This window comes from Euprymna scolopes, chromosome 7, assembly GCF_053919585.1.
Source record: "Euprymna scolopes isolate OS-2025 chromosome 7, ASM5391958v1, whole genome shotgun sequence".
NCBI classification, from domain to species: Eukaryota; Metazoa; Mollusca; class Cephalopoda; order Sepiida; family Sepiolidae; genus Euprymna; species Euprymna scolopes.
In genome coordinates this window covers 137,126,131-137,139,817 of record NC_136488.1, presented here as the reverse complement: position 1 = coordinate 137,139,817, position 13,687 = coordinate 137,126,131, and the positions used below count along the sequence as shown (strand labels likewise).

Here is a 13,687-nt window from a genome sequence, read left to right as displayed (position 1 = left end):
TTTTGGATACTGCCAGAGTTCCCCCTTTTTACCTTTTTTTTAGGGGAGCTGGTTTAACCCCACATTAAAAACGACCTTGTGTCACATTTGCTTTCGTGGGGAAGGAAATAAATGCATATGACAGGATTATTATGAGCAAAGTTTTAAAGACAGTGTCATTGTATAGAATTGCCTGAAACTGATCCTAAAGGATTTTTTAAACGTTTACATTTGTGATTTCTATTTTATTTGTAGATTTCGAACAACTTGAAATTGCGATGGATGATCCAACGGAGAAAAGTCCGTTATTATCTCCTAAGCAGAGAGAACGGACAATATCGGAGCAGAGCAACGTAAGCGTTGTGAAAAACTCTTTTCTCTGCCAGAACTTTTGTCCAAATTTTCTGAATGAGTTGGCGGCAAAGGAAAAGTTGGTTATCTTCATCTTGTGTGTCATCACTTTTTTTGAAAGCAGTTGTTTTTCCGTCATGGCACCGTTTTTCCCAGCTGAAGTAAGTAAACATTTTTTTCCCTCTCTTTCACTCTCTCTTTTTCTCTTTCCTTTTTTTCTCACTCTGTTTCACTCTCTCTCTGTTTCACTCTCTCTCTGTTTCACTCTCTCTCTCTCTCTCTCTGTTTCACTCTCTCTCTCTCTCTCTCTGTTTCACTCTCTCTCTCTCTCTCTCTCTCTCTCTCTGTTTCACTCTCTCTCTCTCTCTGTTTCACTCTCTCTCTGTTTCACTCTCTCTCCCTCTCTCTGTTTCACTCTCTCTCTCTCTCTCTGTTTCACTCTCTCTCTCTCTCTCTGTTTCACTCTCTCTCTCTCTCTCTGTTTCACTCTCTCTCTCTCTCTCTGTTTCACTCTCTCTCTCTCTCTCTGTTTCACTCTCTCTCTCTCTCTCTGTTTCACTCTCTCTCTCTCTCTCTCTCTCTCTCTCTCTCTCTCTCTCTCTCTCTCTCTGTTTCACTCTCTCTCTCTCTGTTTCACTCTCTCTCTCTCTGTTTCACTCTCTCTCTCTCTCTCTCTCTCTCTCTCTCTCTCTGTTTCACTCTCTCTCTCTCTCTCTCTCTCTCTCTCTCTCTCTCTCTGTTTCACTCTCTCTCTCTCTCTCTCTCTCTGTTTCACTCTCTCTCTCTCTCTCTCTCTGTTTCACTCTCTCTCTCTCTGTTTCACTCTCTCTCTCTCTCTCTGTTTCACTCTCTCTCTCTCTCTCTCTCTCGTCCTGACTATTTACACTCCTCTAAAAAGAAATTAATGCAACTTTATTTTTGCTATTCTTTTTAGGCTGCTCTTAAAGGAGTGTCAACAACTGTAATCGGAGCCTTGTTTGGAGTCTTTGAATTGATCATATTTTTTGCCTCGCCAGTTATTGGGGTGCATGTAAGTTATCTAACTCTTTCTGTGTCAGACATGTGATCTCCGCCTCCTTCAACCGCCTGAAAATAATTTCTCTCTATAAAAACACAGAACACTGAAACCATAGATAATTATTGTCCTCTATAGACTGGAGATTTCTTAGGCAAGGGAGGTAAGTTACTTTACTACAGGCATATTTATAAACAAAATAATCCTACTGTGTTTATCACCAATACTGGCACTTCTAATGTCAGTTAAACCAACAATTGTTTCAGCATTCTTAGTAATTCTTCCCCATCTCTCTCTCTCTCTATATATATATATATATAGAGACGAATATTGGCTGAAGAGAGCTTGATAAGGATACCTTAAACGGGCCTTATTATCGGGCTTGAAACCGACGGTACCAATGACCTGCCTCAACTAACAACTTTCTGTACACAAAATATATATATATATATATATATATATATATATATATATAATTGTGTAGTGGGCTATGTGACATTTGCTTTATTTTTTTTACAATCATAAAATGTTTCAATCATAGTCATTTGTTTTCTCAGTTTTGCATATGAATTACAAAATGTCTGATATTTCCCCTAAACCTCTGGCCTTGATGGAAGGTAGACAAGAACTTGCTGCTATGGTTTCAGATGATCTGAAATAATAAGGGAGACTTGATTCCAAATATTTTTCATATGTTATGTATCTCCTCTTTCGTTTTCATACATAAAATAAATTTCACAGTGTACAAGGATTATTTGATACTGGAGATATTCATAATCGTACTCTATTTCTAAAATAGGGGAGATATAACATGAGAAATATTTGGAATCAAGCCTTCCCTTGTTGTTCAGATCATTTGAAACCATAGCAGCAAATTTTAGTGTCCCCTCCATTGAAAAAAAAAAAAAATATATATATATATATATATATATATATATTTTTTTTTTTCAAACCTACTGACACCCAACAATACCTACACTTTAAAGTCATTGCTCTAAAAGCTGCATAAAAGCCATTCCCTACACCCTAGCACGTAGAATCTGCACCATAGTCTCAGACAAAAACCTTCGAACAATCCGACTTGGGGAACTATGAATAAATCTAAGAAAAAGAAAATACCCACCACAACACAAAGGGTTCCAACTAGCGATAAATATACCAGTAGAAGATTTTAGAACCCCTAAAAAACGAAACAAAGAACAAATCCTAACATAGTCTCCACACACAACACAAACAACCAAGAACTTTTCACAGAGATAACAAAAAACCTTGGCCTACTTAACCAAAAACAGCAAACTAAACAACTTCCTTAAAACAACAAAAATAATAAAAAGAAAACGCCAACTCAAAAACCTAAAACGCATTCTTACGTCATCCAAACTCAATCAACTCATAACAGAAGGAGTCACAAAATGCAACAAACAACGATGTGGAGTCTGCAACATAATATTAGTGGGAAACACATACACATTCGTAAACCCCACACAAACATTCAAAATTAAAAGACCTAGACTGCACCTCAAAAAAAATGTGGTCTATGTAATGAAATGTGCAGCATGCGATAAATCCTACATAGACGCCACTAAAAACCTTAGTAATAGAGTAGCCTTATATCGATCTAACATCAAAATCGCAGAAATAGATACCTGCATGTGTCACAGCACATACACACATGCAGTGGAGAAAAATTTGAGATAATGCCCATTTTCCAAACTGACAACTACTTCTACTTACTAACACAAGAACAAAACTTCATAACAAAGTTCAACCCCGCTTTAGATATCCCAATAACAATACACATAAATAGGCAAAACACAAAATATACTTAGCGCACGCATGTTTATGCAGATGTGCATCCTCACACACGAATCAAAACAAGGACAATAAAGCACATGAACACATTCACGGGCACGCGCGTCAATATCCAATATAATACTATTTCCCTAAACTAAACAAACAATTAGAAATAAAACATACTACTCTGCTCACATTTAAAAAAAAAAAAAAAAAAAAAAAAAAAAAAAAAAAAATTCCTTCTAGATTAGGAAAACTTTAACCAATATTCGGGTAATGTTTGGGTGCGTGTGTATGTATGTATGTATGTGTGTGTATGTATGTATACTCCTGCATTTATATTTCTGTATATATGTGTATATGTATATGTTTGTATGTGTGTACATATGCATTCATGTGAATGTGTGTATGTATGTATGTATCTGTATATACTTTCCATTTTGTTTGTGTTTGGGTGAATACATGTAAGTATGTGTATCTGGATTGGGACTGGATGTCCTGCCTCTTTCTCCATTTTACACACACAGACATGGGTGCACACGCACGCACGCACACACACACAAGCACACACGTGATAAAATCACAGATCTTGACCCACACGCATTCACACACGCACAACACACAACCCTTGCCTTAATACACAAGCACACACATACACACACATCCAAAAAGAAAGAAAATCATAAAAAACATGTCCCAAATAAACTCAAAACCCGCTCCATCCCCCAAATGAACTTTAACTGATTGAACTTTTGACCAGCTCACCGACTATTAGTGACAAAAAGTCTGAGACTAACATTTCTCTGAAAAACAGTCAGTGTTGCCAGAGAAAAATGTTTTCCAAAAAGACATTGCCTTAAAAAAAAACTTTACATAAAAATATCTGAAGCGAGCTGAACAAGGCTTGAAACGCGTTATACAAATATTTTAAAATATTAAAAACTGATAAGTCTGAAAAACCTGCAATTGTTGATGGCTACACTCTTTTAAGTATATCTATATATCTATAAAAGTGAACGTGTCTGTCTGTGTGTCTGTCTGTCTGTGTACATTTCCCTACGCAATAACTCTGTCAATTTTTAGTCTATAGACTCGAAATTTGAAATACTGGGTACTGAGATTTGGGAAAATCGATGTGACGGGTGTCAGCCAGAAATTTGGCTTTTAAGGGGTCAAATTTTAACGATTTGACCTTCTACCAAACTCCTCCGACAATTTTGGGTCTAGACACTCGAAATTTTAGATATAGGTTCCTTGAACCTGGATCTAACTTAATAAAGTGATTTGAGCCCGAAACAATAAATTTTAAGGGGTCATAATAGGGGTCAAAGTTTTAAAAAATTAACCATTTTTTTTTGTTTTTTTGCTTTTTTTGCACAGCATACACCTCCAAACACCCGAGCAACGCCAGGCACCCCTGCTAGTATATATATATATAAGCAATTAAGGGCCCACAAATAGTTGGTCTCTGACGTTGGTATCGGAGTCACTAACAATTTCCAGCAACCTAGCCTAGGATTGTCGAAACTGGACTGAAATAGTCTGAAATGCAGTTCGTGCTCGGGAGAAAGCCAGCTCAGCTAAAAGTACAAGTAATATATATATATATATATATATATATATATATATGCGTACAGTATAAGTAATGTGTGTGTGTATATATATATATATATATATATGTATGTATATAATACACACACAATGATGAAAATCTGTAGCCTTAGGTGATATTATCATGGACATGTCAAATGTTTCACCATTTTTTCTGTTGTGCTTAAAGCATCAATTAACCTTAATCTGATCCTACGTAATCCGAGACAAATTTGCTTACAAATAACAGATTAAGAGAAGGCATTTAAATTCATACATTTAAAACTTAATCTTGTATTGTATACACAGTATCGGATCAAGTTTGCACTGTCTGCCTTGCATTTCAATGCAACACGATTCGTGACTGCAAAAATGCAGATTATTTACCCTTTCTTTATGATGTATTCAGTTTCTTTTAACGTCTAAAAGCATAATATTAACCTTAATGCCAAGGCTGCTCCCAAGAAGTCGGGCTCCCTCTACCATGCTAGAAAATTACCCACACTAGAGAGTATCCTATATCTTTACAAAGCCACAATTTGCTTATATATGCAATATTGCCACATCTGTGCATCTACCATTCGTCTCTCCTCCCTCCCTGGTAGGATCCACGATCCAACACTACTTAACCAAACTCCAACCCCTGATCTATCATTACAATGTTGCAGTCTAGTGTCTGTTTTGTAAGTACTTTAAGGGAATGTACTTTAATGAACTCGGCTCTTGAGCCCCCTCAGTGTACATACTCCTGAGTAACCCAACAAGCAGCAAAATCCCACCCCTTCACTGTAGACATCCGTAGATGCCGAAAAGCCTTCTACTCTAATAGTTTCTTTCCTCGGACTACTAGACTTTGGAATTTCCTCCCGATCTCCTGCTTCCCTGACTGTACTGGCATTCATAAATTTAAATGTAATGCGAACATATGATCTTGCTCAACTCCCTACAGTCCGCAGTTAGACAAGATCCCAAATACATTTCTGAATTTTTGAGATGAGGATTGGTTATTCATATTATTTGGATTCATCCGACTACTGTTCTCATCTTGAGTGTCATTTTCATGTTTCGGTCGATGTAACCTCAGACCTTCTTCAGGTGTATCTTGTCGAAAAATCATTTGTAAAAGTGATATTCTAAAGGTTGAAGGTTCAATTCTCAGTGTGGGTGACTGAAAAAATACAATTATGAATTACTTAGGACCTCAATCCAGTCATTTTAGTGAAATGAAATATTTAATTATCTATATAAATAAAACAGATGTATGTGTCTGTATGTAAATATTTAACCATTTAACTCTTAAACTACTGGTCACATAACACTGAAATTAACAGGAAATTTTGATCATACACCAATGGTTTATAATAAGTAAAATCTTTGTTTGGATGGATGAATAATGCATACGGACATATAACGGCAAGCTGAAATGTGTACTGTTCATTTCAACTTGCCAACATATTTCTATTACTTTTGTGCATGTGCAAATTCATTCATAGCTTGAAGTGGTTTAATTTAAAATCTTTATCTGTTGATAGCTCAAACAGTACGGAACACAGCTGGAGCACTAAATGTTTTGGTTTTGATTCTAGCTGATGGCACCCAAGTCATTTTTTTTTTTTTTTTAATCTTTTGAAGTCAGTATTATATTATAGGTGCAATATAATATTCGGTAGAGAAGTGGCTCTTTAATAATAAATATGAAAGATGCATTAATTAAAATATATTTAAGCATATTTTACAACCAGGTAATGCAGACACCCCCTCCTCCTCTCACCTTGCTAGTATAAAAATAACTTTCTAAAATCAACAATAGGTTCTCTCCAGTGCAAGATAAACTACAATGTAATGTGGACCGTGTCAGTATGAGGGGATATGTTAAGCTTCCTCCCAGTGCACCGTGGTAGGTCCACGACTAGAGCAGGCAATCAATCGATTGGATTGGAAGATGAGCGATTTCACCGATTTTGATTACAATAGAAGTTTTGAACATTCGTTGATCATCATTCAATCCTGGGCAATGTCGGGTCTCTCTGCTAGTATCCAAAAAAAATTTAAAATATCCTATTCAAAAATTAGGGTTTTTTGGGGGTTTTTTTTTGGTTTTTTTACATAGGCATCACCAAGAGGCCACTCGAAGATAAGGGTTAAAGAGTGGACAGTAGAAATTGGACAATATAGTAACCGTTAGTAATGGAGATTCGGTAAATTTGTTAACTTATATGGAACGGCTCATCAAACACTTGTTTACGTTAGACTTGAAGACAACCATATTGTAGTCAGCTGGAAAGCAGGAAAACGGAAGACAATTCCATAGGCGTGCAGTTCTAAGAAAGAAGTTTTGCTCATGGAATCTACGCTTAGGTTTAGGTACAGATAAAGAGTGGGGGAAACTAATGATTGTGTTTTCTGCTAGACGTGTGTTTCTTGTGAAAGTTTGGCGAGGGGGGGGGACCATAGAATGGAGCTCAACCGAGCACCTACCATGAAAATAACGATAAAGCAGAGAAACTCGCAACATCTCTTCTGTGAGAAAGAGGTTGCAGGGAAGAGAAAAGGAGATCCCCCACAAGGCTACAAAGTCTATTTTGAACTCTATCAAGGCAGGATAACTCCTTTCTAGCAGCTCCTACCCAGATGTGGCAACAGTACTCCATCCTTGGACGTATCTGGCTCTTATATAGATAGAGAATTGCATCAGCAGTGAGATATCTACTGGATTGATAGAAGGATCCCACCATTTTTCCAGCAGCCTTGGCAATGGATTTAATGTATTTGTTCCATTTAAGATCAGGAGTAAAGGTCAAGCCCAGAAGCTTGTCAAAACATGAGGCCTCCCCAAGACAAGAGCCATTCATCTCAATTGATGCCAGATGGGGATCAGAGCGTTGATGATGTAAAGATAAAAGCTTAGTTTTAGATGCATTAAAAGTAACAAGCCACCTCTTTCCCCATTGTACCACTTGCTCAAGATCAAAGGAGAGAGAATCAGAGAACTTGGTCGTTTACGGTTTTAGATGTTATTTTATTGTGAAATTAAATCCAACAGGATGCATTTCTGTTTCTTCATTTAACTAGCAGTCATTTTAGTCTTTTTGTTAAGCTTAAGAAAAGAATGCAATGTTTTGTAACCTTTTAAAAGGCATTTTGAATCATTTAAACTGCCCAATGGAAAAGTATTTTTGATTTAAACGTTCTTACCAAATCTTAATGTACAAAAAGATTGAAGACTTTGGAAGTTATTTCTATTGAATAATTTTTTAAATATTAAGAGAACATTACCAAAATTATAGTTTTATAGCACTTTTGGCGCCATTAATAATTTAATGACCAAACAATACTATAATATAATTTTGAAAATTTTCTAAAATAAATTTTGGAAAAAAAAAATGACTCTTGAAAAAAAATTTTTTTTTTTTTTTTTTTTTTTTTTAAATTTAAAAACATAAATAAAATATATCTGGATGGCAAAGCTATTGAGGTTGTTGGTGATACTAATGGAACCCAGTGTGGTGATATGTGAAATATAGCCAGTGAGGGTTGAGGATATGCATTGCATGGAGAGAAATGATATGAAAAATTATCTGTTTGATGTGTAATGTGAATCTTAAAGATGGACTTAGTTCTGATAACCTCAAAGGTAAATTTAATTTGGACAGTATATAGAGATGCGTGCAGAACCGGAGACTCTGATGGTATGGTCATGTTAAAAAAATGGATGAGAGTTCTTGTGTTAGTAGATGTAGAAAAGTTGAAATAGCAGGTCCAGTTTACTGGGGAAGGCCAAGGAAAATATGAGCGGAAGTGATAAGGATGAATTTGAAAGAAAAAGCGATAAAGACCTGGCCAGAGATAGGTTAGTTTGGAAGTTAAGTTGTTAAAGCTGTCCAACACATGCCAACATATAAAATAGATATTAAACTAAATATGATAGCGGTGACTATAAGGAAACACCGAGTAGGTATTCTTAGTATATTTTAACGGATGAACAAATTTCTAATAAAAGCGTTTCGAGCAAGTCTAGAAAAGCTGAATGTTTTGAAAATTAAAAATGTCAATTTAAAAGTAATTTTTTTTTCTTCAAAAGACATTACTTATCAAGGTCTGAAGGACACTCAAGGATAAGAGTTAATGAATGTCACTGGGATAAGTTTAGTAATTGTTAGTATTGGAAATTTGGGTATAATTTGATTATTTAAAAGGAACTTGTTCACGGCCATATTGTAGTTAGCTGGAAAGCAGGCCAGCGGAACAGTTCCACATGTGAGCAGTTCTAGGAGAGAAGCTTTGTTCATAGAATCTATATTTAGATTTAAGCACAGATAGGTAGGGGGGATTGTTGATAGTTGTTAGAGCTAGACGAGTGCTTTTGTTGAAAGTTTGGCAATGGGGGGGGGCATAGATTGAAGCTCAAATGAGCACTTGCCATGAAAATAACGATAGAGCAGAGACAGGCTCGCAACGTTTCTTCTGTGGGAAAGATGTTGCAAAGAGAAAAGGACATCACCTACTAGGTTTCAAAGCCGGTTTTAAACTCTGTCAAGGCAGAATAGGTGCTCCAAGCAGCTCCTCCCCAGATGTGACAACAGTACGCCATCCTAGGATGTGCTTGGCTCTTATACAAGTGGCGGATTGCATTAAAGTGAGATATCTACTGGAGCAGTTGAATGATCAAACCTTTTTTCCGTGATCTTAGCAACGGATTTGATGTATGTTCCATTTCAGATCAAGAGTGAAGGTCAGTCCCAGAAGCTTGTCAAAACATAGTGCTTCCCCCAAAAGGGGAGCCATTCATTTGAATTGGGGCCAGATGGAGGTCAGAGCGATGGTGATGGAAAAAGAGAAGCTTGGTTTTAGATGCATTAAAATTAGCTACCTTTTTCCCCATTGCACCACATATTCGAGGTCAGAAGAGATAGAATTGGAAAGATCTTGGTCATTGCCGGCCTTTGAAGTGTTGCCATATATGGTAATGGTCATCTGCATAAATGTCTATGAATTAGCTAAAAATGTGGTTTGGGAGATTATTGATCAAGATCAGGAAGAGAGATGGGTCCAGCATTGATACTATGGTTCAAATTAAAATTTATAAGCAAAAATTGGGTATCATAATGTGTTCTTAAACCAACTCCTTTACACAAGTAAAATTATCTTTAATGCAAGAAAAAAAAAAAACAATGGCTGCCAGCAATTAAAACATTGAATTAATGTTAGAGCTTCAGTGCTTTAAAAAGTAAAAAATTGTACTTTGGAATAAAAAATAGATTTAAGATAATCAATTTTATCTAAGCGAAATAGGAAAGATATTTCAACGGTCCCTATAGTAAAATTGAACCAATCTTTTGTTTTAAATTGTGCTGATTAAAATTAACTCCAAAAAAGGGAAAACTTTTGAAATTTTGGGTTTTTATCTATATAAATTAAGTAGCACACTGCATGAGCATAAAATATGCTGTCATTATATTTTAATTTATGCAAATTTTGTATTTATTATTAGAGTAAATTTTCTATTGATTATTATATTGTACCCAATATATATAGTTGTGATTTCATAAGTTTTAAAAAGAAATAAGACTTGGGTGCCATCAGCTAGAATCGAAACAAAAACATTTGGCTATCAGATAAGTACTGTATTTAAACACAATTATGTATTTGTTACGGCATTGAATCAGACAATATTACAGTTAACTCGTGCAGGTGTTGTATTGAAATTAAAATCTACATCTCTAAACAACCATAACAACAACAACAAATATAATAATAACAACAAATATAATAACAAATAATAACAGCAACAAATAATAACAACAACAAATATAATAATAATAAATATAATCACTAGCTTTCGTGTAAAAAGCCCGCTCTTGAGAAGAAAAAAAAAAAACAGTGTAAAACATCACAACACTGAAATTAATGGAATAAATATTAATAACTAGCACACTGTCCAGTGTTGCCCAGTTGTAAAATACGCTTAAATATGATAATTTAATCTATGCAGTTTTTGTATTTGTTATTATAGAGTAGAGCCAATTCTCTATTAATTATTATATTGTACCCAAAGTTAAAAAAAAAAAAAAAAGACTTGGATGCCATCAGCTAGGATCGAAACCAAAACATTTAGCAATCAGATATCACTTATGTATTAGTTACAACATTGGATCCAATGATTCTTAATGGTTAACTCGTGCATGCGTCTTATCTTGATTTAAATGTTATGTATGTGTATATATATATATATATCAATTTGTATGTCACATCTGCTTCAAGATGTGCAATTCTGCGGCAGGAGAGCAGAGTCATCTGAGATGGCATGGATGACAAGATTGGGAGAATTCAAAGTGACCGCAATCATTTGGAAAGATGCAGCAATCATCATCATATATATATATACACACACACACACACACACACACACACACACACACACACACACACATATATATATTATTCATTTATTATATTTTATGTTTGCATAATTTTTTTTATTTATTTTTTTTTCAGCTAACAAAACTGGGCATTAATTTCACCTACCTGTCAGGATTATTAGTATCGGGCTGCTGTTCCATTTTATTTGGGTAAGTTTTTTTTTTTTTTTTTTTTTTTTTTTTTTTTAGTGAAATTAAAAAGAAATTAAATAATTTAATTGAATAATATTAAGAAGATAAAAGCATCTATATAATATTCTGCCTGTTCCTTCTTTAGTCTGTATGTTATGCTTTGAAAAAAACCAAATACAGTTTTTGAAGACCAAATTACTTAAAAAAAAAAATAAATAAATAAAAATTTAAAAAAAAGACCAAATTCACAAAATTTGGCTTTAAAAAGGCCAATCTGGCAACCTTGAAGTTAGTTTCTTTGATGTAACCTCGTTTTCAAATATCATAATAATATATGAATATTGTTGCAATGGTGTGAGAAAGGAACTTGTAATTTCAATATGCAGTGGTACTTTACCAAAGAAAGAAGTCAGCGTAACGTTATGAAAAAAAAAATAGGAAAATTTGAAAAAAAAACAAAAGAACATTGTCTGCCAAGAGGTGCAAGTCTGAAGGAGTAAATTAACAATTGTCTCTTACAATGTTGTTTTAATATTTGTATTGAACTATGTAGCACAATATCACTTTCTGAATATTTATTAGTATTTATTAATTTCTCATTCAGGTCAGTTCTATATTTATAATACAACGGACACTATTTTCATAGAAATGTTAAACTTTTTTGCTGCGTGCTATTGGTTTTTCTGTCCAAAAGAACTAATTTTTTGTGCTATCCGTAAAAATATTTGTTGATTAGATTTCTCATTCTTTGGAATTTTCACAAGTTCTGCTAGAATTAATTATATTATTATACTAGTGTGTGTGTGTTGGAGAGGTGGAGGGGGGGGCGTCTTTGCCCAGTCGTAAAATACACTTAAATATGATATTTTAATTTGTCCACATTTCATATATATTATTATAGTCGTGATTTCAAAAAAGTAACAAAGAAAAAAGTATTTCGGTACCATCAGCTAGAATCAAAACCAAAAGCAAAACTGTAGCATTCAAAGCTGGTAACGTCACCTCTGAACCAACGTGCTGTGCATATATAAACTGATTAAAAATTTTAAAATAAACTAAGATGAATGTACAAAATGTATAACAATTTTTTTTCAATTTTGACCCGTTTTTTGACCCTATTTTAACCAGCTGAAGACTCATAAAAGAATAGCCCAGAAAAAATCCAATCCTTTGAGGCCCCTAGTGCCGCCCTGTGACTCTTAGTTTCGGAGGAGATAGTGTGAAAATTTGGAGACAGACAGATATACAGCCTTTTATATATTAGATTATTATTATATTCTATTTATAGTATTCGATTTCTTCCTCCCTTGTTGCATTTTTGTTATTTATCTGTTTGCTAATATCTTTTTTCTTGATGGTTCTATTTTTGTATTCCCTTTTGAGAAGGCGAGCCATTCTCCAGATATTTTTTTTTAGTAGTATTTGGCAGCAAGTCTCGTATTTACTGATTCAATATGTGCAAAGTCTTTTGAAAAATAGACTTTATGAAGATGTGTGACCATAAATACTATCTTCGATTGTTTGTTTTCGCTTATTTTTTTTTTCATCATTCCATTTTTTTTTCTGCATTGCTATCATCCTTCATAAATACCCACATTGATACTTACCAGAGATGCTTTAATCAGCCTACCTTTCCCTTTTGTAAGTTTTTAACTTTTTCTTCAACACAAATCCAAATAAGGAATGCATTCTCTTTTCTTTGTTTTGTTAAAAAAAGCCACTTAACAAGATGGAAATATTGTCAGTTGATGGATGTCGAAGCATCTGTGAAAGGTTAAGGAGAGGATTTGTAAAAAGTTTGGAGAGGATCGGTTCAAAAACTTATGGGGATGCTTGATTGCAGGAATCGGTTAACATCGGATTTGAAGACTACCATGTTGTAATCTGCAGGAAAGTAATCTTGTGGCAATGCAGTCCCCAAAAGCGAAGTCCATGCGAAGAAACTCTGTTTGTTGAAAACTCTGCCTGGCACTAGACGCACAGTGAAAAAAAAGTAAAGTTTTTATCCATTGTGGTAATAAAACAGGTTCTTGCTGTTGTACAAAAAGGAGTCAGCAATTAGAGCTCAGTCGAGCACTTGCCATGACCTGGTGCTACCTGATCAGGCTGTCTAAAGATATTGGGTCCCTGAGACGAAATGCACCTAACATTGGTGCTTTTTATTTTTCTACTTCCTTTTGCAAGACTTATGTTCTGCAAAACCAAAAACAACCCCCTCCTTCGTTCTTCCCATTTCCCCTTTCTATCTCCCCTACTTCTTGACTGGTTTCCTAACTTAAAATATACCAAACATTAATACTGTAGCCCTTTTCCCTCTCCCATTGCAAAACTCATTCATGTTCTGCAAGGCAGGAAACAAAAACGATAAAATCCACTACAAAACAACCAAACCAAACACTACAAATTA

General features: G+C 34.8%; 1 protein-coding gene across 2 annotated transcripts in view; it reads left to right on the top strand.

Annotated features, from left to right (window-relative positions):
* The window catches only part of LOC145279987 (MFS-type transporter SLC18B1-like), a 140,806-nt gene that overhangs the window by 46,194 nt on the left and 80,925 nt on the right, over positions 1-13,687 (top strand). For both annotated transcript variants that reach the window (XM_080131584.1, XM_080131585.1), the window contains exons 2-4: positions 235-491; positions 1,265-1,360; positions 11,225-11,298. In XM_080131584.1, coding sequence (XP_079987710.1) covers positions 258-491; positions 1,265-1,360; positions 11,225-11,298 — 404 coding nt within the window. In that variant the 5' untranslated portion in view covers positions 235-257. The remainder of the gene's footprint in view (positions 1-234; positions 492-1,264; positions 1,361-11,224; positions 11,299-13,687) is intronic.